We start from the raw sequence: 27,729 nt of genomic DNA, 5'->3' as shown, positions 1-27,729 counted from the left end.
GACTATGAATACCAGCCTAAGTCCAACCAAGATGACTACAAGCGTGGAAGTGAATTAGACACAGTTTCAATGATATAGTATTTAATTACATATTATAATTACATTTGAATAACATACTCGTGGAGTGTAGTTATGCTCCAAGAACTGTGATACATTATATACTGACAGCGGTTCATGTCCTGTGTAATTGCTTGCGTCTGTACATTTATTTGACTGATATCCACATAATATATTTTAGACTTCTATTTCTTCTAGGGCACCTTCTCGCCCTTATCCTTGGCATTCTGCAGCTGTAATTAAATGGAAAAATTTATTCGTTTTAAACATATTGAAGATGCATTAACAGATAATCTACCTCAGGCAGTATTAAAACAGAAGACTAGAAATTCTGGACAATTATTCTTATTTCTACTTTTATTTCTTGTTTATCTGTTTTCATCTTTTTTTCACTTTTATGACTTTAAACATATTGAAAATGCATTAACAGATAATCTACCTCAGGCAGTATTAAAACACAAGACTAGAAATTCTGGACAATTATTCTCATTTCTTCTTTTATTTCTTGTTTATCTATTTTCATATTTTCTTTTCACTTTTATGACATAAGTAATAATAATTTTCTACTGTCTCTTGTAATTAGGGCGTTCTTCTTTTATAGATTAGGTCATTATACAGAGTGTTTAAAGAAAAGTAGTCAATATTTTGAGACGTGGTACTATTCATCAAAATAAGAAAGCATAGTAATTGTAATAAACACTGTCGTAAAATTAATATCTTCTGAGATATCAGTACCTATTTATCACTATCATAGGAGATGCTCGCAGTGACCCCCATTCATTGTAACGCATCCTCCTGCCTTACATCTTAGACTTATGTCTTCGTGTGCACAAACTAGAAACACAAAACTTATGAGTGGATTATTTTGAAATAAATCGTTGTAATACTCACACTTTATTCGGCATTCTTCCGGACAGTTCTGAAAAAAGAGGAATTGCTATAACAACCGCAAATAAGTAACTTATTAAATATCCTCCTTCTTCTTCTTTTTCTTGAAGACCTCTCTGAAATATTAACCATATTTTTTTTTCATAATAACAATGAACGCACTACAAGGAAAGAACAATTATAATCATAATATGCAACTACTTAGTTCCTGACCACAAAAACTGAAAAACTGATAAGTATTACGTCACTTATTTAAACTGGTATAAATTTTTGGCTACGAAAGGATAAAAAACCTTCACCACACCAATACAATGATACAGGGTTAATTATCGGTGTGAACATTTGCCTCACTATGTTGTAAAAGAACTTGAAAAACTCACTGCTAAAACAACTTCTATCCATAATTCCTGAGATTGAATATAAGTTGATTGAAGCCTACATTTAAGTCATTCTACCAGATAGGAGAAGAGATTAAAATTGCTTAGTGATCCTACAGATATTGTATATTAAGAATTCAAATTTTTATTTTCAAAGGACTTAGACAACATCGGAAAACAAATTTTGAATTAGGGCCTATAGTAAATTACACTAATGGAAATATAAAAATTGGAAACTTATCTTTCGAAGAAGTGGAGAAGTTCAAATATCTTGGAGCAAGAGTAACGAATATAAATGATACTCTGGAGGAAATTAAACACAGAATAAATATGGGAAATGCCTGTTATTATTCGGTTGAGTAACTTTTATCATCCAGTCTGCTGTTGAAAAATCTGAAAGTTAGAATTTATAAAACAGTAATATTACCGGTTGTTCTTTATGGTTGTGAAACTTGGACTCTCACTTTGAGAGAGGAACACAGATTAAAGGTGTTTGAGAATAAGGTGCTTAGGAAAATATTTGGGGCTAAGAGGGATGAAGTTACAGGAGAATGAAGAAAGTTACACAACACAGAACTGCACGCATTGTATTCTTCACCTGACATAATTAGGAAATTAAATCCAGACGTTTGAGATGGGCAGGGCATGTAGCACGTATGGGCGAATCCAGAAATGAATGAAGAGTGTTAGTTGGGAGGCCGGAGAGAAAAATACCTTTGGAGTGGCCGACATGCAGATGGGAGGATAATATTAAAATGGATTTGAGGGAGGTGGGGTATGATGAAAGAGACTGGATTAATCTTGCACAGGATAGGGACCGATGGCGGGCTTATGTGAGGGCGGCAATGAACATCCGGGTTCCTTAAAAGCCATAAGTAAGTAAGTAAATTACTCTACCGAAATATATACCTTCACCTTATGTTTCAAACATTCTCGAGGTGTAACAGAAATCGAGAAAGGAAAATAGTATGCCACAGGTTGTATCACTGAGAAAGCAGTAAATGTGCAGAAACTAGGAGGTAGTAAAAGTCTTTGTGTTTCTCAGTGCAAAACAATTTTATGGAAATATTTCAAATTGAAGGAGATGCTGAGGAAGAAGTTCTAAAGTGTGATTAGCTACTGGATCATCTGTTGAGAAAGCACATGCCTTTACTCTGAATTACTACTATACAGGGTGAATCGTAAGTAATGTCAAATTCTCGTGGATATTCTCTAAATAAAGAACAACAAAAAATACAAATATCATTTTGCTATATTTTGAATAGTTTTTCAGAAAAACCTGCATTTTAAAATACATGAAGTATTAGATCGTACAACGCTGCAATCAGCAGGGAGTACACATTAAGTTGTGTTGCTCTGAACAACCCTTTCACCTCGCTTGTTGAAGGTCATTGTCATGTGCATTGTTTTTAAACTCTTAAGATAAAATACAGATGATAGGCCTGTAATGTTTAATTTTTGTGTTTAAACTGTGTTAGAGAATGGAGAATGACCAATGGTCACTTTAATTTCAACAAACTCTTGAAAAATTTAAAATTAACTCTACAAACTAATTTCAATTAAATGTTCGGAGAACATAGACAATAAAATACTCTTATTTCAAATTAAATAGAAAGGACTACGGGGGGGGGGGGGCAGACAGAGGTGAAATTTTCGAACAAAACTGAATAAAAAATGAAAATTTGTTTTTTCCATTTTTATTATATTTATTTTCATATTCCGATGTTAGTTTTTGATTTTGTGCCCTTAAAAGTATGAAATTAAAACCAAGATAAGTGTATTACTATATTATTCACATAATAAACTAATACTTATCATTATTTATATACCTTCTCTGAACATATAAATAAAAAGAAATGTTGAACATTTCTTACAATATGGTGCATGGAGCATTTTATATCAAACGATATAAAGTTTTATAAAATTATTAATATTTACAGAACTATTGTACTTAGAAAGTTGAAACTTGGTATGTCCATTACTAATAACATACTTAGTATCCATGATCAATTTCAAACAAATCGGATAAATGTTGTGGATTTTGAAATATTCACCTCTGTCTCCCCTTAAGAAATATTTCTACATTCTCATTTTAATTAAATATTCTAGAGATCTTAAACGGTAATTATGCTTATTTCACGTTATAAAAACAAATTTTAAAACGGTTAAAACACAAGAGAAAAAAAATAATACGATTGGCTTATTTTATCTTAAAGTAACGAACAAAATTTAAAACATCATTTTTAAATTCTCTCGATTTATTTTTAATTAAGTATTCTGTGAATACAGGTAATAAGAAATGCTTGTTTTACATTATATACATACATCTAATTAATTATTCAGAAAATTTCCCTTTGTCGTACTAAGAGCCAATTTAGAATAGTTCCCTCCCACTCTCATTTTTAAAGTAGTAACCGGTAAACCGGTACATACAAGAAATGAAATTTCCTAAGCCGTCTTTGAAAGCAATCGTATCAATTTACATTTCTCGTTGTATCACCCATTCCTCACATACGAGAGCTGCCTCTCTCCAGGCAATAACCTTTACAGCGTTGTCAGAGAGCATCACGTTTTAAAATTCCTTTGCATAACGAAAACTTACATTTGTTCGTGCCAAATTTCTGCACATTTAAAGGACAAAACTAAAATCATTTTAAATCATTAATTAATACACTGCTCTCTTAAATTGACTGAGCATTTTGAGAATAATTCAATAGCTTTCCCAAAATGCGCTATTGAATATTTCCTGTAAATATATTTTTTTTCTTGAAAAAGAGGCAAAAACGAGCAAAATTGTATTATTATTTTTTACTTTGAAATGTCTCAAAGAATATCCCCTTGATATTAATGGCATTACTTACGGTTTTTCCCTGTATTTTACGTTCGATTTCTATGGATAGAGATCGCAGTGTAATATGTGCAAAAATATATAAAACAAGAATTAATGTTAGAGTAGCGATCAATGGTTATATATTTTACTTATTATATTAATGAACTCACTTTCTGCATTTTCTCCATTGCACTCTTCGCACAATTCATTATTCTCTGCGGATCGCAAGGTTTAGTGGCTGTGAAAGATGAAATCATAGACTAATTATAAATCTATAGAGCGGTATAAAATGATATTTAGAATAATCAATGCAAATAAACAAATACATTATTTGTAAATAGTTCCCTAAATAATTACAGTTGAAATATTCAAACATACGATGTCAATTATCGTGTGTAACAACCTTTCTTTGCCTGTCGATAGTCATGACTAAGTCATTTAATTTTTTAAGGTGACATGTATTTATTTAGCCTGACGAGTTACTTCCTTGGTTTGAATTGTAAATTATTTAAAATGGCGTGTAAGAGGGTCTTAGACTAGAAATGTTTAGCTTAAATGTAGTTCTGTTCATAAGTATGCATAAGAGTGTAATTATTTGACTTATTTGAACTGTTGTATCAGTGAAGCGAGGTGAGTCAGTGAAGTTATGGTTTTACAGTGCAGTGAATAGTTCCGATCAGTGATAATTTATAGCGTCAATGAAATGTGTTCTATAGTGTCAGTAAAATGTGTTATAGTGTGTCAGTGAAATGTGTGCTAAAGTGTCAGTGAAATGCGTCATAGTGCCACTACAGTGAGTGAGATGAGAGTAAAGTGAAAGACTATTGAAACTTATGTAGGGCCTATGCATAATTATGTAGGTTGTAATGTAAAATTAGGTATTTTATTTATGTTTTATTATTGTTGTGTTAAATTATATTGTGTATTCTTATTGTAGTGTGTATAAAATTGTATTGTGTATTGTATAATTGTATTGTGTATTGTAAATTTATTGTGTATTGTTTATATTGTGTACATCACTGCCACCGGGTGCTTACCCACTTGCAGTGTAAATAAATACATAGATACACATCGCCAATATATTTTTGTCCTGCCTCTATTAAAGTCATGATGTTGGTACAGGTACCCACGAAAAGAAAGAAATGGCTTATCCTTCTGTGATGGCACTGACTGATGATTTCGTTCCATCTTCAAAAATTTCAGTTCTAGTTAGTTCTGTACTTAAAAATTTTTACATACATTTCTATAACTGCATTGAACAATGGATATAGTGTACTTTATAGAACTACCGACTTTTGACTCTGGACGATTTAACATGGACATATTCAACATGCACATTACGCTATGGACATTTTGGCGTATGGACATTATAATCCAAGGCTTTATGCCTGGTAACCGTAGAAATCGCGTCATAATGTCACTGTGTTCCGAATCACAGTTACAAATTGTATCTCTGAAACAATATAGTATTTTCTTTAATGTGTGTAATTTTTCCAAATACTCATATATTTTCATTTCACAAGAACCTTTCGTATCGTCGTGCATATCCAACTTACTGTAGTAACATTGAAATATAATTTAAGTACTTTATTATATGGAATTAGCCTCCAGGTTGTCGTGTTAGGTACAGACCAGTATAAGCACCACTGAGCATGCGCAGTATGTTATATCTGGAACTTGGAAAATTCAGGTGGCCTAAATTTTGTTTCTGTGTCTGCACATGCGCATTTCAAACATCTAACTGTGCTATGTCCCATTGATAAGTTCCTGTACTTACCCTTATTATTGTCTAAATATTCCTTAGCGTATTTCTCGAACGTTTTCTTCGCGCAGTCCTCTTCGAAGGATTTTGATATAGTCTTGGCAGCTATGTCATCGGATACCACGCCTTTTTTGTTGGGCTAAAACACATTCATGTGATTGTAGGTATGCAATTAGGAAAGTTATTTACATTCATTTATTCGTGCATTTCTTGATTAAATGTAGCACAAACTTACCACTCCTGATTTATCTGCCATGCATTTCATAGCTTCCTGAAAATTAAAAAGATAAACAAATATTAAAATTATTGTTTTTATAAGTGAATCTCGCTAAATGACATGAATTGCAGTAGGGCTGTACAAATTATACAAACTATCTGGAACATCACTAAATACAACTTCATACCATTTTGACAACAATTACTGAACACGTGGTTCCAAAAACTCGTTCAATCCATTTAGTGATTTTTAATAATTTATATATATACAGTCGGCCTGGTTGGCGCAGTTGGTATAGCGGTGGCCTTCTATGCCCGAGGTTGCGGGTTCGATTCCAAGCCAGGTCGATGTTATTTAAGTGTGCTTAATTGCGATAGGCTCGTGTTAGTAGATTTAATCCTGCGGGACAAAATTCCAGCACACCGGCGACGATGATATAACCTTGGCAGTTACGAGCGCCGTTAAATAAAACATAACATTTATATATACAGTGAGTACAAAAAGTGTTCGTACATTTACAAAAGTCAGTAAAAATATTTTCTGAAGGAAATGAGTTATCTAAAAAGCTAAAAAATAGCAATATTGTGACTGAAACCTCTATATATTTTGAGTGAAACAAAAAAGTAAAAAAAAAAAAAAATCATTGATTTACTTCCCAATTTACTCAACCAATTTCAGAGAGCAGTGTATTGTGATAATAAGTGATTGGAAGGATTTTCGTTTTGTCCTTCAAATGTGCAGAAATGCCATTCGTTATAAAAAGTAATTTTAAAATATTACATTCGTTCGGAACAAATTGTCCTTGAGTTCCTAAGTTATCAATCTTTTTGGAAATAACATCTTACGTGAAAGCAGTCGAACGGGAGAAAATGAAAATTTTGGTATTTTTAATAAGGAGAATAAAGTTAGTATGAAGTGAAGTCAGTTTGAAAATTCTGTTTAATGAACTAATTTAAAAATTGATTATGTGTCCAAGAAATGAACATTCTCAAAAAAGTCTGAATACCAGTAAATTACATCTTTTCAGACTTTCTTGCATGAAATTAAATGGAAAAGTATTTTTTTTAATTACAACTTTTACTGGAGAGTGAAATTATAAGATATGTTGTGTGTTAACATTACTGATAAGTTTCAGTTCATATTTTGTAATATTCTGATATATGTATACACGATAATATTTATAATTATAGTAGTACATTGTGTCATCAGAAACATTCCGTGATTATAAACTGCTATAATTTTGCGCATTACGAAACTCATACCAGTGCCATTAGAAAGAACAGCTCAAATAATTTCAGGGGGATATGTAATTGTAATTGTTGGCGGTAAACAATAGGTGCCACCATAAAAAGAGTAAAAATAGACGTTGTTCCCGCTCTTTCGCTTGCCATTGTGGCATTGTTGGACAGAAGCAAATTGTGTTAAATTGTGTGCATGTTTACTTCAACTCAGTGTGAATTCTTCAGCATTTATAGAGTTATGGCGATCCCATAGGAACGTAGTTGGTGTCTATTGTACCACCTCAGAATCGTCAACCGCATGTTGAAACTCCCGTCTGAACTCTCACAACACTCCGTGTGCTATGGTATTCCAATACACACCAACTACGTTCCTATCGCCAATTTGAATTGGTAATTGAAATTACGGGAAAACGGCTGGACGGATTTTAATAAATGACCCCTCATTTTGAAGCTTGAAACTCAAAGTTTTTCGGAAAAATAGTAGTTTTCAGTGAAATCTCAATTTTTAAACATAATTTTCCTATTTTCCAAAATCCATCTGTCGTCAGTTTTGAGAACTAGCTAATAGCATTCACGGCCGACTTGATATAACCTTCGCTTTTTTTGTAAAGGAGAAACGAAACGAGCATCAAGTCGGCCATGTTGCATTACAGAATAAAACAAAACACACACTACAGTAAACAATATTACACGAAGGCCATGATCTGCAAGAATGCTGACATATTTAGAGCTCAAATTAAATTGGTTATTAAAAACTTAACTTACTAAAAATAATTTACACGTTGGATTCTGTGGTGTGTAAATTTTCTGGGTACAGCTCTGTATTGGAATTAAAAACTACAAAACTTGAGGTGGTTTGATGACATTATTACCATTAGAAATGAAATATTATTGTAGTTAATGCTATATTGATGATTTGAAAGTGAAACGTTTTGGGGTTATATAAGTAGATGTAGAGAACAACTTGAATTATATTTTGATTTCTATATTTTACTGAGTGGCGGCTATATAGTATATATAGTATATGTTACTGAAAGCTATAAAACTTACGTAAGATAATAATATTATTAAAAATCAAATATTTTTATAATTATCAATCAAGTAGGGTTGGATCTTTTTCATATATTTAATGGCGGTGTGGTGTAGATATTTATATGCGTGGTCCTCTTCAGTATTGGCTAGAGAGAGAGTATCTTTCATTGTTATGGAAGCAAATAACTTTCCGAATTTCTGGTATTCTTCATTGAAAATAAATCTGAAAAATGTTTATTTGAACGTCTAATGAACTTTAGTTTGCAGCATTTGCTGCACAAGCCACTAGTAACTCTATAAATGCTGCAGAATTCACACTGAGTTGAGATGTAAACATTCACACCATTTAACGCAGCTTGCTTCTATTCAACAATGCCACAATGACAAGCGAAAGAGCGGCAACAGTGTCTTTTTTCTTTGTGGTGCCATCTATTGTTTTCCGCCAACAATTAGGCTACATTTACACATTCCCTGAAATTATTTCAGCTTTTCCCTCTAATGGCACAGGTATGAGTTTTGTAATACGCATAGTTACGAAATTAAGGCAGTTTATAATCACGGAATGTTTCTGTGGACACCGTGTAGATATAAGGTATTGTACCAAATTTGTTGCTTAATCTTCTGGGTTAACTTTAATGGAATGATTTATTGTTTACTTACGCACATTACATCGCCATCCTTGATTTCCTGGGCTTCTGAAATATTAGAAGATTGGGTGTTAAATATTTGTTCATTGGAAAAAGTATTACGTTGATATATATATATATATATATATATATATATATATATATATATATATATATATATTTGTATATTTATTAATGCACATATTACTATGAATCACAAAGAATATCTCTGGAAACTGATGTGTATAGCAACAAATTATTTCTACGTTCGACATTATTCCTTTTGAAAATATTACCCCTCAAATCTTACGCTCTTCTCCAGTCGATGGAACCAGACACTTACCTTTCTAGAGGCACTTAAGACACCAACTCGTTGAAGCCTTCAATCGCTGCTTCAACGGTGTTAAAGGACAATCCGCGCATTTTCTTTTTGATAGTTGGAAAGAAGGAGATCTTAGACTACACAGGAATATAGGGTTGTATACTGGATGTTCATTTCAAAGTGTGTCATGACGTCACTGTTGTTGGGTCACCGATTTGAAGCGAGTTTCAGCTGATATGTTAGAGAAGTTGCCTATTATTTAAGGTGTTCTTCAATCTGAACTTGAGAACGTGTACGGTATAACTTGAACGTCGTAGCAACAGATGGCGGTCTGTACGGTCTGTGTGCTACCATAACCTCTTTCGAACTGTGTTTTGCGCCGGCAAGTCGTACGCAGGGTATTTGTTATCATCGGTTGCGTACGGTAACATTCCACAACACAAATCAAATGCTCCGTGTCCATGTTGACCGTCGAAGTTAATGTCAACAAATATGTAAGTAATCGTCTTAACCCTCTCCCCATATCCCGACAGTACGTATTTCCAAACAGTTCACATTCCTGCCACTACCGGCGTTATCGTACGTATCGGTACGTACTCTTCAGAATGAACGCCGTACTTGCTAGCCATCTTCTCTGCCTCTTAGGTTATACACCTGAGCTGCGGATGTCTAGGAAGATTGAATTCTCTAGGCTCATCAACTAGTCACATGACGGCATACAGCGAGCCAAGACACATTTTGAACTGAACACCCAGTATTCATTAATTTTATACCTGAAGTACCCAAAAATTGCATTGTATGTTCTGCAGTGTGGGACGATGCATTACTATGGAGGAGGATTATTCGGTTTCGAGGTCGTTTTTTACGCATTTTTTCCAAAACTGTCAATAAACAAAGGTGATACAGGACTCCACACTTTTTTTTGTTTATCTTTATCTGGGAAGCTTTTTGTACCCATTGCTGTTTATTTTTTGACCCATAACAGTAAATCTATGTTTCGTCACCTGTTATGATATCGAAAACAGAACGTGACAGGTACCGATTGGATTATTAAGTATTTCCGTTCACCAATCAACAAGTGTTTGTTCCTCAGTTTTTGTCAAATTATGTGGAAACCACGGAACGCACAGCTTCTTCACGGCAAGATGATTATGGAGTATATTTTACATTGCTGTCATAGCTATCCCCAAATAAGCCAGAGTCTTAGCCTGGATGATTCGGTTATCTTCCTTATTATTCGAAGCACAGCGTCGATATTTCTGTCACTGATTCCTGTTGCAGGTCGATCTTTGCGGAAATAGTCGCTAATGTATTTACGTCTACATTTGAATTCCGAAAAGCAAAGCAAAGCAATCTTATAGTCCATGCTGATGTTGCTTCATCTAAAAAAAAAAAAAAAAAACATTTTCAAATAGTTGAATGCATTCTTTTGGTGTTAATGACGATTTATAACTATAAAAATCATAGCCCCAAAATTTTGTTCACTTAAATCCATTAATTTGATGGGCTTTTAATTTTGCAATATCTAGCACTTAAACTAATAACAAATATATATGTATATGTATATATATATATATATATATATATATATATAATATTTGTAAAGAGCATTTGACTTGGAAATTGAACTGCTTTTTTTCATCTTAGCATGCAGGCTTTCACGGCCGGTGTCTAGTTGAAACAGAGCTTCCGGGCTAAGATGCCGTGGTCTACTGGTGCTGACGTTACTAGACGTTTCGTCTACTTCTACGGCAGACATCTTCAGTGGTTAGGTATCCTCGGTCGAAGTCTTCTGCTCGGGATACCTGTAGCAACTGTTGCTACAGGTATCCCGAGCAGAAGACTTCGACCGAGGATACCTAACCACTGAAGATGTCTGCCGTAGAAGTAGACGAAACGTCTGGTAACGTCAGCACCAGTAGACCACGGCATCTTAGCCCGGAAGCTCTGTTTCAACTGAACTGCTTTTATTAATAAACAGAGGACATTCTTGTTCACCCCTATACATATCAGATTGCAGAAACATTCAGTTGCCCCTAATATGATCTTTAAACTTAATAAGAGTTCATACTATTCCAAATACGAAAAATAAGCCCCGCATCCATTGAAACATATTTCTTAATTTAAAAATAAAAAATGAATATTCCAGCTAGTAGTCAGTACAGTGAAACTTCCCAATAGCGGACACCGCAGGGGAAAAATTAAATGTCCGTTATTGAGAAGTGTCCACTATTTAGAAAATCGTTAGTATGTATACAGTACATTAAAATTTCTCATACATATTCAACACTATATTTTACAGTACAGTACAGTAGACCGTGAGATTGTTTACAGTATTCATCCAGAGAGAAATCGTACCAGTAAATGTTTTGCAAATGAAATAAACATCAGTCACTGTACCACTTCACCTCACACAAAGAAATCTAGAATTGCATTCTCAGTGTATGATTTTAAAATAACATCCTTGTTTTTCAAAATTTCACTAACCTGACTTTTTCCCACATTAAACTTTGTGACCAGCTCACGAACACTTAATTTCTCCTTCTCACTATGCTTTACAATATCCACTTTCTCTTTTAGTGACAAACGTTTACGTTTTCGTGACATTTTTAATGTGACTGTACTTCCGAACACTCAACTTGACAAACTAAGAAAGTACGGACTGCTCACGCACAGTATCACAACTAACAACTGTGCTGCTTACCTTCAATAAAGTACAAGAACGTTCAAATGCACGATAATGACTGTTGCAAAGAATTCCGTTTAATTTACAACCGTCTTTTTCTTTTTTCTTTCACGCTGTCCGTTATTTGGAAATTTTAATTGTTGTTGGGAGATACATTTCAGTGTCCGCGTCCGTTATTGAGAATGTCCGCTATTTGGAAGAATTTTATCATAAGGGCCAATGTTATTTTGCAGGGGAATTTTAAAATGTCCGCTATTGAGAGGAGTCCGCTATTGGGAAGTGTCCGTTAAGGGAAGTTTCACTGTACTAATATGCTGTGAACGACAGAAGGAAATTCTTCAAGGTGTGAATTATTTATTTGATAAAAATTGAGTTGATGCAGAAGTTCGTAGCGTTTTTTCGCTGTCACAAATGTTTTTATTTCAGATGAATAGAGGACAGAAATTAATAAGTAATTATATTACCCTACATTATCTATGAGATGAATAGAACAGAAAAAAAGGCCGAAATTAATGAGTATTATACTCTCCACATATCATCGTGCTAACCACACGATACCTCCATTCTGGTTGGATGATCGTCCATCTCTGCTTCGACATGTGGGCATGAGGCCAGCAGCCGACTGGTCGGTCTAGGTCCTTCACGGGCTGTAGCGCCACGGACTATATTGTACTCTCCACATTATCTATGCTCTTTGAAAACGCTGGGGTAGATTTTAGATTCCGTGTCTGAAGATATCTTCCAGTTTAGAGTTAAAGAAGTCGTCAAGCCAAGAGTGTAAAGAATCTATGTTATCAAAGGAGTTCCCTTGTAGATTATTGCATAGAGAACGGAAAAGGTGAAAATTTGCGGGAGGAAGATCGGGAGATTGTGGGGGTGTGAAATCACCTTCTAGCCAAGGTCATGGATTGCTGCTTTCGTCATGTTAGCGGAGTGCGGGTGTGCATTATCTTGTTACAGCAGTTGATGTGATCTTCCCGGTCGTTTTTCTTTAATTGCGGCCGCAAGGCTTCTGTATTGTTGGTAATAAATGCCAGCAGTTTCGCTACATTCCTGGGAAGCAATTCGTAGTACACGACGCCTTCTTTATCCCACCAGATGTATAACACAAAACTTCTGTGAATGGATACTTTGTACGGAGTATTGTGTGTTGAAAGGACAAAACCATTTTCTTGCAGTACTTTCTCCGATGACATTCTTCTGTACTTGTGAAAAATGTTTCCATTCGCCTCCGTTACCTTTGCTACTCTATTAAACTCAAACAGAAGTGTATGTCAGCAGTGTTTGTTTGTTTTTTGTTGTTGTTTTTTTTTTTTTTTTTTTTTGCATTTGACATTCCGTCTTCTTTTGCCTACAAATAACACTTTTTTTTTTCAAATGTGCAAAATTCAACGCGTATTTACAAGCACAATACTGCAAGTAATAAATGACAATTGACAAACGATAAATAATCTCCTAGCAACGCGTGTTGTGATAACGAAAAATTATAGCAACTTATACATCAACCTAATACATTCGAGCCAGAATTTTATTCACAGAGAAGTGTCCGTTTTCTGGTTTGGGCATCCCGTCATAACTAAAAAACTCGGACAAAAGTTGTAAATGTATAATGATAGGATCTCCCTTACCATATGTTTAGCGCGATGCAAAGCGGTCGCTGACAACAGACGGAAGAATCTTTCCTTCATATAATTTGAACTGGTAATGGAAATTACAGGAAAACGGCTGAACGCATTTTAATGAATGACCCATAATTTTGAAGCTTGACATCCAAGAATTTTCAGAAAAATAGTAACTTTCAGTGAAGCGTTAGTTTTCCGACCTAATTTTCCTATATTCCAACATCCATCTTTCGTCAGTTTTGAGAACTAATTGCATTTTAGCTCGGCAGTGATTTCAGAATAAAACAAAACACACTCTACAGTAAACAATAGGTTATTACACGAAGGCCATGACCTGCAAGATTGCTGACATATTTAGAGCTCATATTCAATTGGTTATTAAAAACTTCAAGACTTGCTAAAAATAATTTATAGGTCTGATTCTGCGGTGTGTAATTTTTTGAGTACAGCTGTGTATTGGATATTACAATCTACAAAACTTGAGGTGGTTTGATGACATTATTACCATTATAAATGAAATATTGTTATAGTTAATGCCATGGTTTGACTATCTTTCATTAATTATACATATTAATTCTATACTGATATGAAAGTGAAACGTTTTGGGGTTGTATAAATAGGTGTATAGAATATCTTAAATTAGATCTTCATTTCTACAATTTACTGAGTTGCATGTATACAAAACTTACGTAAAATAATAATATTGTTATTAAAATCAAATATTTTTATAGTTATTAATCAAGTGGGTTGGGTCTTTTCCATATACTTAATGGCGGTGTGGTGTAGATATTTATATACATCATTTTCTTCACAATTGGCTCGAGAGAGCGCAAAAATTACAGTTCCTAAGGTAAGACCAAAAGGTATTACTTACTGATAAAATAAGAGATCTACAAAATTTTGTAGCCTCCCGATCATTTCAGTAAGATCTCTCAGCAGGATAAAATGATTTTACCCACTACATTTCAAGCTCTACATGCAGCAGCTATACCAAGATGCTATGTCTATTGTTCGAAAGCATAGCAAACCTGACTTTTTTAAACTTTCACCTACAATCCACGATGACCAGAAATAGCTATTGCTTTACTCCCACATGAAAAACCCACTGATCGTCCTGACATTGTTACTTGCGTTTTCGCGTTGAAACTCAAAAACTGAAGGTGGATAGGTTCAAGAAAAAGTATTTGGCATGAAAAACATTCAGAGGGAGTATGTTTCATTATTGTGGAAGCAAATAACTTTCAGAATGTCTGATATTTTTCATTGAAAATAAATCTGAAAAATTTTTATTTGAACTTCTAATTAACTTAGTTTGCAGCATTTGCTGCACAAGCCATTAGTATTACTTTAGGGCCGTATTCATAAACGAGGCTTTCAATGAAGACTTCCCAAAGTCGACATTCGTAGTAGAGTTTAACTTTGTTAAAAATCCTATTCATAGACAATACTTCTGAGATTTTGACTTTGACTTCGGTAAGTCGAGATTTGACGGTCTTGTTCTAATGTTGGCAATCAAAATCACTGCTTTCTAAACTAATTAAATTCATAGATAGTTGAAATAGAGTAGGCGTTGCGACAATCAGAGCAATCTTTTGAGTCATAAATCAATGAAACAATTGAACATCGGTACATGTTAAGCAATTGTTAACCGTTATTACAGCTTTACATAAGATTAATATTATTCGAGGGCTTATTGTGAAACTAACGTAAATACAAACATTGACATGTTTAAATCTTTACATCAATCGATAATAATTTGTTCTTGTACCTGGCCACAAAAAATCGTAACTCAGTTCGAATAGTTTTGTATATAACACAATTCGTCACTACAAAACATGATGGTATAGATTATCTGAAATAGTATTGTTAAGAATTTTGTTGTGAATAAAACATCTATTGCAATTATGTTAGTTTCACATTAAGCCCTGAAATTATTGCATTGTAAAATAATTTTGTTGTGAAGATATGGAAGATGAGATTCCACCAATGACAGACTATGAAAGAGACGTATTAGGCTATCTTCCTGACAGTTGGCAGAGTTATTCCCTGCATTTCTGCAGAAATTGCTTAAAAATTATCTGAAATCAATATGCAGAAAACATTATTATGACGACCTCAAGGATTTTAATTAACTGCATTTCCAGCTGTATAACCTATCCTCTATAGAATTAAATAGTAAGAATCAATATTAAGCTATTAATCCTTACCTATAGCGTAAAATCGGGATAAAATAAGTTGTATTATTTATTGGTGGAACAGATAATCCTCTTTGATTATTCATCAATGAAGTTGAAACATGACGAGGATATTTAATACTGTCTGTTTATCAAATCTGTACCTTGATTTGAATTTATTATCTATATCTAATAATACGCTAAGTAACATGAGCAGCTTTAATCATCTCCTAGATGTCTTCAATATTCTCGGAAAATTCAACAATTTCCCAACTACCAGTCATTTTCCTTTTTTTCCACGAACGAAAGTCAAAGTCAAAGTCTAAATTTTCGGCGACTTCGAAGTAAAGTCACGACTGAAGTTTACTTTCCTCAAAGTGTTGACTGTGAATAGGAAAATGGTGACCTTGTACTTTCCAAAGTCAACTTTGGTCCAAAGTCTCGTCTATGAATACAACCCTTAAAGACAATTCGAAATTATATCCCCGCAGTCATATCGACCTCGTAAGATTTGGCACGAATGTGTTGTGTTTGAAGCAACTCTTGCTTGAGAATTAGGAATGCGCTGACCAAATGAATGTAACAACTTGGTACTTACTGTTTTTCAACTCCGTCTTGCATTCGTCGAAGTGTTTTTTAGATTCTTGCACGTAAGTTTTGTTGTGTTTGCCACAGCAGGTCTGTAATATTATAAAAGGCAATTAAAATAAATTCTGTTACATTCTCATGTTCATCAAATTCACAGCAGAGTATAACCAAATGCTACATCTTAATTGTTTCAATCAGTTTAAGGTGACGTTTCACATATATCAAGGGCAATGAATTGGGGAAAGAACCCCTGTTCTAAATAAGGAGCTATACTGAATAATTTAATCTGTTTTATCTCCTTCCTGGGAGACAGCTGAGAAAGTGGTCAGCACACATTCACCTCTGTGTTCAGTTCCAGTTGCACTCTGCTGTTCATACACTTCGTATACTTTCCTACTGAAATAATTTCAAACGTCTATCGACCTCCACTTCTAAAAGTTTTTAAGAAGTAATTTTAAAGAAACATATTCAGTTGAAGGAATACATGAACGCAAAATACAGAACTATGTACACTAACAATAATTTGTGTTCGTGCATATGAAAAGTGACCACCTTACGGCTTATAGTTTCAGATATAATCCAAAAAAATGGAAGTATTGAAACTAGTAATTTTTATGCCTTTAATATGATCACATTCTAAGTACAGTGAAACCTCTCATTTACTGACATCAAACGGACGTAACAATCTGTCCTCATCTGAGAGGTGTCCTTTATTGGGAGGGAGGCTCCCCAATCTAACAGTAAATTTATAATATGCATTATGTATCCCTTCACGCTTTAAATGAAATGTATTACTGTAGTTTAATTCTAAATACAGTATACTGTACTACAGTAAATTATTTGCAACTTTGAACTACAATAGATAAGATCAAAAAAGGAAAATACAGTACTGTGCCATGCAGTTTTATTCTAGGTCTACAGTTATGCAGTACTGTAATTTACAGTTTTCAACTTAACCTTTACGTTCAGGTGTCATGTCTATCGATAAAGTACAACTGATTGAAGTGAAGAGAATAATCCTACTAACCCTATCATGTGTCGAATACAATTTCTTGATCACGGAAACCTTGGACTCATAAGACAGGTTAAATTTTATGACTTTGTTTATCCACCTAACAAGGGGTAGCCGGTTGGGCTAGTGGTAGCCTACGAGACGCTTATTGTCTTCTTTCATGTTAAGGAATTGCTGTACTAAATTGTCCATTTTTGTAACATATTAGGTCTCAAAATTCAAGTTCTGTCCGCAGTCAGGAGGTAAAGCAAGCTTTAGGACTGTGAAACAGCTGTCCTTGTCCGTGGCTGAGAGTGTCCGTAAACGAGAGTTAAAATTATCATTATTTCTTTATTCTTTCATTTGGGACATAAAAATATTTCCGTATATGAGGAGTGTCCGTATCTTGGGGGTGTCCGTAAGGAGAGGTTTCACTGTAGTAAACTGTGTATATATTAAAAGTCCTGCGTCAACTGGATCAGGCTCAAATAACTGATTATGTCTGAAACTAGAAACCGCCAAGTGGTCCCTTTTCATAATTATGCACACACATTTCATCTAAAATTAAAAATATTATTGATTGTCCTATAGTCGCGACGCTGTTATTCCCGGAGTGACCCCTCCTCTTTGCTTACGTCTTAGGAAGTGAAGGCTCTATAAAGTCTAGGTGGGTAGCATCGTTCGCCATTTTTGTTCTTTCGTTGCCGAGCTACCATACGAGGAATCTATTTGCCACACCGTTAAACATTATCATGATAATAAATCAAACGCACTGTAATTGAGCACATAATTGAGCGGGAAATAACGTCCTCGTGTGCTTTCTGCAAACGCCAACGAAAGAGCCAAAATGGCGGGCGATTATATGAAGTATTTATCGAGCCTTAAGAAATGAATAACGTCTTTATAAGCGAATCACAAGACGTACACGTTTAAATGTAGCCGACCTGCAACGCGATTGGCTGCCGGAAATTAGAGCGACGGGACTATAGGTCCCTCATTTTTCTTATGTTTTTAAAATACGTTGTGAGGGGCAACAATTTCGCCATGTTTCATTAATTGGTTATTCTTGTCCTGGCTTAATGCAATAGCTTTTAGTATTTTTCGCAATGAGGAAGTATAATTTTAATTCGTAGTGTTTCGTGTTTTGCTAGCTTCCGGCAAAATAACGTCCAAACTGGGTATAAATTCTTATTTGTAAGAAGGAAGTAGATACTCTCCGTCTTAAAGTTTGCTGATTAAATATGTAGAGTAGAGAGTCGTGAATAGGTTTCCGAGAAGTGCTTTTAAAATTTTCACCCGATTCATTTTCTTTCATATAAATTTCACAATTAGTCAGCTGTTTATGGTTTAACTTAGGTAGATACTGTACATTAATATTTTTAAAAATATTATTTTCAAAATATACGAAAGTGCAAAAAATACGTAAATATACGTTTGTGAAGTGCATTACAAAATCTTGTGTCGTATTGTATTATTTACAGTATATATAGGTCTTAAAGCGATGGCTATCAGTTGACCATGTACAGACATTAGCAGGCTTTGACAATTTGAAAAACAAGAGAGTAACAGGCTTTGACATAGCAACTGTAAATGAATGTTCTCTTCTTTTATAAATTACTAGCCGTACCCGTGCGCTCCGCTGCACCCGTTAGAAATAAATATAAAGTAATTACATAATTAAAATAGGACATTTGATTCAGGGAACATTCGTGTTTGATAGAAGGATAAATCGTTTAATATGTTACTTAATTTAAATTGCATCCAAATAATTAAAATGCGATCATTTTGGTCCAGAGACACTCATTTGGTGCAATGACAATTCCTTTAACATGTTTCTTAATTTTTATTACATGCAACCATAGTTTAATGAAGATTGACATCATTTAGATTTAATGTGTATATTTTATTTTACTTGCTATATGTTTCCATTGAATTATGGTAATAACTTAATTTTAACCCTTGTTTTCTACGCATTCAGTAAATGGCGCTTGGCCCACTATGGTTCTGAACCCTTCAAATAACTTAAATTATATTATATAATATTACATTTTATATATTATATTATATTATATTGTATTATATTATATTATATTATATTATATTATATTATATTATATTATATTATATTATATTATATTATATTATATCAGAAGTTACTGTAATAACTAGACTTCGTGGAATTGCCACGAGAATCGCAAGGTTTACTGCGCACGCGGTATACACTGTATGAGAAGGGGACGTGCAACGGATAGAGTATGCCTCTAATGTAAACACTGAGCAGTATACTGCGGTTACAATAAAACCTGTATCCTGCATTCAAGAAATATAATCAATGATCATTGAAGTAGGAAAATATGTCTAAACATGTAAATACACTATTATTTTATAGTGAGATATATTAACTCTTAAAATTTAATGTAAGATACTCTCATCATCCTTGAATATGTGCATTGCAGTGAAGAGTTACGTACATTTTGAGCGACTGCAAAGTAACCTCTTCTGCTGGTCACTTAAACAGTTTTTATTTTGGGAAAATGTACGTTGAACATCACACGATGTAATACGTACATATTTGAAGAACGGAAAGTCACTACTTTTTAGTACACCAACTTCAGATGTCTTGTCGTGACCTGATAGTACATCATTTATAATACGAAGTTGTGAATAGGCAGAATTTTTAGCAATAATGTTTCTCAACTTACATTTCACTTTTTCTGAGATTAGTGAATTGTTATTTTGGATAACGGTTTGTGATATTTTATCCATTATATTAAGGGCTTCTGAGAGTTGTAGTTTAGATGATTCTAACAGGGTGATGCTTTTGGACACGATTTTAAAATTAAAATCAATGAAGAGAATATCTTCCAATAGCTGTTCAGAAGGCAATGATTTTACAGCTGCAGCAGTGGAACTGTCTTTGCTATCCAATGCATCAATTATCTCCATTATTTTGCCGTAATGTTCTGCATAATAATTAACAACATCCAACCACGTTCCCCAACGGGTCAAGTTTGGCTGCGGGGGTAAGGGTATTCCAGGGGCAATTATTTGGAACAACAACACTCTCATTGTAGTATGTTTGATTGAATTCTTGTCTGCACTGAACAAATGTTAATCTTTGACTATTCCAACCACAGTAATGAAAAGACAAGTGCTTACTTAGGTATACATTAGCAGTAGCTGCTCTATCTATTTGGACCGGTCACAACTCTTAACACGAACTGCTTATACTACGAGACCGGGCGGTCGCTCACCTCCTCTATACTACCGTACATCGGCAACCTGATTGCATGCTGCGTGTGGCAACTCAACGAAGTCTAGTAACAACATTATAGCATTATGTCCATCTAGAGAAAGTACACTTTCCAATGGTGAAATAATAATTAATTATACAAATCGGTTAATTTAACTTCCGATATTACTTCATACAAACACAGAAACATTCTCTGTGGGCTATCTTTCATAGCTTTCCAGTGTTGCTGTCCAAGGCCTCTTATAGACGAAGTCATTTGTTTTTTAATTCATTACACGGTCTTAGATGACAGTTATTTTAATTTTAAAACTCATTTACCTCGTTAAATATCAGTCCTATCAAAATTTTTCAAGGAATAAAACTTATCGCAAATTAGTTTGTTATGTAACATGTTTCACAAAAATCAATAATAAGCGAGATATTTCGATTTATTTAATTCAGGCCCCCTTATAACCCCCCTTTTAAATAAAGTATTTTGAATGCCATATAGCCTAAAATCTAAGTTACAGCGAACTTAATTTATATTCCAATTTTCATCGAAATCCGTTCAGCCATTATCGCGTGAAAAGGTAAAAAACATACAGACAGACAGACAGACAAACAAAAATTTCATAAAAGCGATTTTCGGTTTCAGGGTGGTTAATTATATATGTTAGGACCAATTATTTTTGGAAAATCGAAAATTACCAGAAAAATTTCGGCTACAGATTTATTATTAGTATAGATTATGAAAGACTGAAGTTTTCTGAACTTCTTAAATTATATTTTCATTCTTTTGGTAGATAGCTTTATTATGGTAATGCTACATCACCATGTCATATGCTTCAGTGAATGTATATGTTACCTTTTCAACCGTTTTTTAGACGACATACCTTGAAATGCCCATCGTCCCTCGCCACTCTGGACAGGGTGGAGGAATCCAAGTAGCTGTCCAGTTGTTCTGAGAGGGAAGAAGTGAGGCCCATGTCTTCCTCCAGGCCCACGTCTTGGTGATCCAAGTTGCTCATTGCTGACATTATGGCGTGCACTGAAACTAGTCAATTGAACTCAGCTCACACCATATTAAAGTGCTGCATTACAAGGTTTTGTTAGGTAGCGCACGGGAATTAAAGCTTTTTACTAAGCTTAATATCACCGAGGGAGTAGGCCTAGTACGAGCACCTCATACTCGGCGCTAGTCATAATCTGTCAAAAATTATGCTCTGTGATTACAACATGACTAGAGAGTCGCGGTGAAATTCAAAACTTTCTGAAAGAGAGTATAAATTAAGTGCGAAAGTAGAAATGACAAATATGTGAGAACCTTCTATAATAATAATAATAATAATAATAATAATAATAATAATAATAATAATAATAATAATAATAATAATAATGATTTATTTAACCTGGCAGAGTTAAGGCCATACGGCCTTCTCTAACACTCAACCAGGAGTAAAGACTGCGTTGCAAAAACACTACACATTAACAAATTACACTACAATTTTACACACAAAACTGAATAAGATAATAATAATAATAATAAAAAATAAACAACAAATAAGAAGAAATCAGACATAATATATAACATACAGAAAGAAAGAAAAAAGCATAATAATATGTGAACAGCAGGTCAAAATAAATGAGGCATACAAAAAAAGACAATTATTCATAATAATAATAATAATAATAATAATAATAATAATAATAATAATGATTTATTTAACCTGGCAGAGTTAAGGCCATACGGCCTTCTCTAACACTCAACCAGGAGTAAAGACTGCGTTGCAAAAACACTACAAATTAACAAATTACACTACAATTTTACACACAAAACTGAATAAGATAATAATAATAATAAAAAATAAACAACAAATAAGAAGAAATCAGACATAATATATAACATACAGAAAGAAAGAAAAAAGCATAATAAAATGTGAACAGCAGGTCAAAATAAATGAGGCATACAAAAAAAGACAATTATTCATAATAATAATAATAATAATAATAATAATAATAATAATAATAATAATAATAATAATAATAATAATAATAAAGAATAGTAATAATGATGATAATAATAATAATACTAATAGTAGTAATAAAATAGTGCAGTACAAAGTATACAGTGAATACAATATTTCTAAGTACACACAATAAGGAAAATTAAGATTATATATAGCTCAACTTATCACATTAGAGATATAACATTATCGGAAAATATGAAAACAAAAATATAAAATAAGTTGAATATCATTAGAACATAAAAAAAAATGTGAATACGTGGAAGCATGCAATACAACACTTGTCATAATAGTAAGTTAGTTTGGCAACTCGTCATAAGATAATTTTCTAACTTGGATTTGAAAGAATTCAATGTTCGGCAGCCCTTGACTTCAGGCGGCAGAGAGTTATAAATAGAATGACCCAGTTTGTGGGCACAAAAAATTTGTCCGGATTTTATCAACAGTAATCTCACTAGAGGTTTTGATTTATGTAGAGAAAATCAAAACTCGAGTGGGATTTAATTGACTATTACACGATTAGAAGAAAGTATATAAAGATTAGAAGAAATAAATTACTCTAATACAATAAAATATTAATTGACTTATGAAAATACAACTGTCTTCAAATGTATTATTGTACCATCTCAACATTACGCTAGATGGCAGTAGTGTGTTATGATTAGCTGTTTTCTTGTTATCAGTTGTGCCAGCTATGGAATCTTCATTGAACTCTGCGGACGGTTACTAGTCAAGAAGGCTTTGTTGATTCAGTTTCATTTTTATTAAAGCATTTGTATTCCACTTCAGTCATCCGGATCCCAGTAATCAACGTTACTTGACAGATGATTTTCAATAAATCTTAGTATATTAAACAATCTCTGATACGTGACTATCCATAATATCATATAGCAGAAGCTATAACAAACATAACCTAAATAATATAAAAGAGTGTTAGAAAAGTTTTAATTAGAGATGATGAAATAAACAAGAAACGTTTTAATTAACGATGATGAAATAAAAAATAAACACGAATAATTTTAAAAGATACAATTATTGAAAGTTCAATTTTCAAATTTGAATGTTTTAGTGGTTGGTGGTTCAGTTGATGTTATATTGGACGTGTGCGTAAAAGAAGTAAACTCGTTGATGTACATGGTGTATCCCTCAACTTCCCTGGACTTCACGTCACTAATAAAATGTTGTAAACACATTCATTTCGCAACTAGTTAGGTAATGATATTTCTATTAAACAACTGGTTAGGTAATGGTACTGCTATTGCTTAACAAGTTGCGTAACGTGAACCACATAAAATAAAATAAAATAAAATTGAATTGATTTTATTTATTGTAAACATTAATTCTAAACATGTCTACAGATTGATTGGAACACTAATCTTCAAATTGTTTATACTTTATGCGGGATTTCAATGGTATTAAATGTTCAATTGCAAAATTTTCAGCATTTTCAATATACGATTCCTTGTTTTAACTCATTTTAACAATGTTTGTTTATTTCTCCTAGTACTGCTGTTTTTCTGTTATAACAAATTACCTATCGTATTCAAAACTAATAAAACAAAACATAAACGCATCGTCTCTCGCAAGAAGAAACTAATAATAAAAAATCTCCTCTCGACAAAAGACATCTTCAAAAGTAATAAAAATATTTATAATTACCTTTATTAAAATATTTTTTATCAAAGTTGATAAAAAATAATTCGAAATTTCCTTCCGTTGCTTCTCAAGAAGAATTTAGTGCAGTCGCTCTTGATGCCTCATTTTGATTACTGTGACACTCTCTACACTGACCTTAACATGAGACTGACAGACAGACTACAGCGTGTTCATAATGCATGCGTTCGATTTATTTGCAACGTCCGTAGATCTGACCGTATCACACCTTCACTAAATATGCTGTCCTGGGCCCGTCTCAAAGAGCGAAGAACTATTCACTGTCTCACTTTACTCTTCAATATTCTTCAAACCTCTAACCCTAGCTACTTAGCTTCTCGTTTTCAACATTTGTCCTCATTTCACGAAATAGATACTCGCTCACAACACCATATCAGACTCTCCATTCCTAAACACAGAACATCCTTCTACTCTTCATCTCTTACCGTCCCTGCACCTCATCTCTGGAACTCTCTACCACAATATGTCAGAGACTGTCGGACATTGTCTTGTTTAAAAAATAAACTAAAATTTCATTTTTTTAATTCTGATTCCTTTCAGTTATAAGCCCTTTTCCCTGCCATAGTTTTAAATGATACTCGGGAGGAAATTAAGCACAGAATAAATATGGGAAACGCCTGTTATTATTCGGCTGAGAAGCTTTTATCATCCAGTCTGCTGTCAAAAAATCTGAAAGTTAGAATTTATAAAACAGTTATATTGCCGGTTGTTCTGTATGGTTGTGAAACTTGGACTCTCACTTTGAGAGAGGAACATAGGTTAAGGGTGTTTGAGAATAAGGTGCTTAGGAAAATATTTGGGGCTAAGAGGGATGAAGTTACAGGAGAATGGAGAAAGTTACACAACACAGAACTGCACGCATTGTATTGTTCACGTGACATAATTAGGAACATTAAATCCAGACGTTTGAGATGGGCAGGGCATGTAGCACGTATGGGCGAATCCAGAAATGCATATAGAGTGTTAGTTGGGAGGCCGGAGGGAAAAAGACCTTTAGGGAGGCCGAGACGTAGATGGGAAGATAATATTAAAATGGATTTGAGGGAGGTGGGATATGATGATAGAGACTGGATTAATCTTGCTCAGGATAGGGACCAATGGCGGGCTTATGTGAGGGCGGCAATGAACCTCCGGGTTCCTTAAAAAGCCAGCAAGTAAGTAAGTAAGTTAGTATTCTGTTCTTTAACTTTTTGTTAAATTGTTCACTGATTGTATACTTTGTGACCTGGTAGAGTGTAAGAGAAGACCCTATGGCCTTAACTCTGCCAGTATAAATAAAGAATTATTAATATTATTATTATTATTATTATTACTATTATTATTATTATTATAAAACATTGTATGATGTAATATCGTAACTTTCCTATATTGCAATACTCGGCTGGTTATCAAACGAGGCCGCATATCGTAAATAACCAAAATATCTAGTAATTTGTAGGAACTGAGAAGTAATGTACGTTTTCCTCTGAATATGAGCATTAATGTATGGCAGAACCCTCTATGAGTGCCGATTGCCTCATGTTGAGAAGGCTTAATGTCCCTCCACCCTAAGGATCTTCCGGAGCCTGCAACGGTGTGGTCCTGTAAGATAAATGGCACCCATGCAATACTTGCGTCATTGCTATTCACTTTATTGCTGGGGATCGAACTCGCAGTCGGTTGGATTTTCTGCCTGTAAATCTACAGGGACATTATTTTTATTTCAATTTTTATTGTACCTCAGTTTTTGAATGTACTTCACTCCCACCCCTTCTACTAATGAAGTTCAACCGTCCTCCACACAGATCCATGACCTCATATACAGTCATAGTAGCCTTACGGTCATAGTAAACAGTACGTTCCAAAAATATGTTAGCGTTTTCCAGTGACGAAAGAGCTTTCAATATTGAATCATTTGCCTACTTCGTATCCCGGTTTCCCCTACCAGTCTTTATTCGTCAGCTAGTGGCTGGGCTGTCTTAGCTCTTTTCTGAGAACATTAATTTCTGTTAGAAACTGGACGTCTACGTAATATTATACAACTGTTTAAAAGAACTTAAATAAAAGGGCCTCGTTAAGTAATTAACTGTCACGTGATTTCCTCCCTTTCTACGACGCTGTGACGTAACCACTTAGACGGACAGTAGATAGCATGTCTGAGTAATTTTATCTTTTCGAATAGAGCAGAAGTGAAGATTGAATTTACAGTACGTAAGGTACCCTTTTATAGAGTAGGTACAGAATTATTTCAACATGAGTTGCTGATACGAAGTACGAACCTGGTAATTGGAATTACGTACAATAGTCTATAGTGCGATAATATGCACATTAGAACTGAAGCCTGTATCGAAATGAACGGCCACCATTTTAAAAAATGTGTTTAAATATCCATATTATGATTATTTTTCAATTTAACTTCATTCTCTATATTGTACGCTAATGTGCTGTAGACACTATAATATACACTGCATAATGAATACGTTCGCATGGATAACTCACTTCGTGAGTAAAAACACTTATTCTTAATTCAGTACTGTACTTTGATTAAAGAAAAACCTAATGAAAATTATCAAACTCAAAAGCGCGATATTTCATAGTTTACGTAAATGGATGAACTACTTTTCTTCCCTCCTATACCCAGTGAAGTGATTTGTTTGTATATTACGCCAGTATCATCGAACTCCAGTCGTGGAAGGGGGTAGCAAACGGCGTTGATCCAGAGGTATAGGCAAGTTAATATTAAAAATGTTAGTAAAAATAAAATTATGTCCCTGTATAATTTGAACGAAAGCGGAGGAGCCGTGTAGGCTACAAGACTGGGGCTTACTTACCGTCTTGAGGGCTGTCCACCGTGAATCCTGTGACGGCCACACAGGCGGTAGCGAGGAAGATGACGATGGCTGTAGGACTCATGGCTGCTGATGGTCAGAACTACGCACAACCGCCCTTTATATAGCAGAGTTGTCTGCCACGTGACGTGCAATGATTGATTAGATCCTGTCATAAATGCGAGAGACATTATAAAGGAAAAATTATCACATTAGAACATGTGATATTATGACTTCTTTCTATGTACCATTTTAATTCAAACTACAATTGACTCCATACCTACAATGAAAATGGGAAGTACATCATTGTAAACTCTTATAAAATGTGTTATACTTGCACAATAACTACTTATCACAGTTCTTTAGTTAACACGTGTGTCCAATTAGCGTGCTGTAAGTGCCCTTGGACTAGCAATTGTGAAAATAACTTCAGAAAGATTAAACACGGAGGAAAAGCATTGTGTGGGTACTCATAATTTATGTTAAAATCAGCTGAAAACTGTGAGTAATGCATTTTATTTTAATTTTTCGCCTTGTCACAAAACAAAACTAATTATTATTATTAATTACTGTGACCAA

The 27,729-nt window shown here is 34.0% G+C and overlaps 1 protein-coding gene across 3 annotated transcripts; it reads right to left on the bottom strand.

Annotated features, from left to right (window-relative positions):
• Window positions 1-64: 64 nt before the first annotated feature.
• On the bottom strand, window positions 65-27,280 carry LOC138697176 (uncharacterized). Of its 3 annotated transcripts, none has more exons than XM_069822741.1 (9): window positions 27,154-27,280; window positions 21,539-21,699; window positions 16,433-16,514; window positions 9,065-9,099; window positions 6,150-6,185; window positions 5,930-6,053; window positions 4,323-4,390; window positions 949-1,061; window positions 65-290 (listed from the first exon to the last, which is right to left on the bottom strand). In XM_069822741.1, the coding sequence occupies exons 1-9, from the start codon at window positions 27,233-27,235 to the stop codon at window positions 206-208; spliced, it is 786 nt and encodes a 261-aa protein (XP_069678842.1). In that variant the 5' UTR covers window positions 27,236-27,280; the 3' UTR covers window positions 65-205. The 3 variants fall into 3 exon arrangements, with proteins under 3 accessions (XP_069678842.1, XP_069678845.1, XP_069678844.1); XM_069822744.1 differs by having other exon boundaries at window positions 949-976; XM_069822743.1 differs by having other exon boundaries at window positions 21,539-21,693; window positions 27,154-27,268.
• Window positions 27,281-27,729: the final 449 nt, after the last annotated feature.

The sequence above is a fragment of the Periplaneta americana genome, chromosome 3, assembly GCF_040183065.1.
Source record: "Periplaneta americana isolate PAMFEO1 chromosome 3, P.americana_PAMFEO1_priV1, whole genome shotgun sequence".
NCBI classification, from domain to species: Eukaryota; Metazoa; Arthropoda; class Insecta; order Blattodea; family Blattidae; genus Periplaneta; species Periplaneta americana.
This window is presented reverse-complemented; position numbering and strand designations above follow the sequence as displayed.

Bases quoted from the DNA above. Each gene is read 5' to 3' on its own strand.
- LOC138697176 (XM_069822741.1), bottom strand. From the start codon at position 27,235: ATGAGTCCTACAGCCATCGTCATCTTCCTCGCTACCGCCTGTGTGGCC. The intron at 6,054-6,149 runs GTAAGTTTGTGC...AATGTGTTTTAG, and splicing joins TGGCAGATAAATCAGGAGTG to CCCAACAAAAAAGGCGTGGT. The intron at 291-948 runs GTGAGTATTACA...ATTTAATTACAG, and splicing joins GGAAGAATGCCGAATAAAGT to CTGCAGAATGCCAAGGATAA.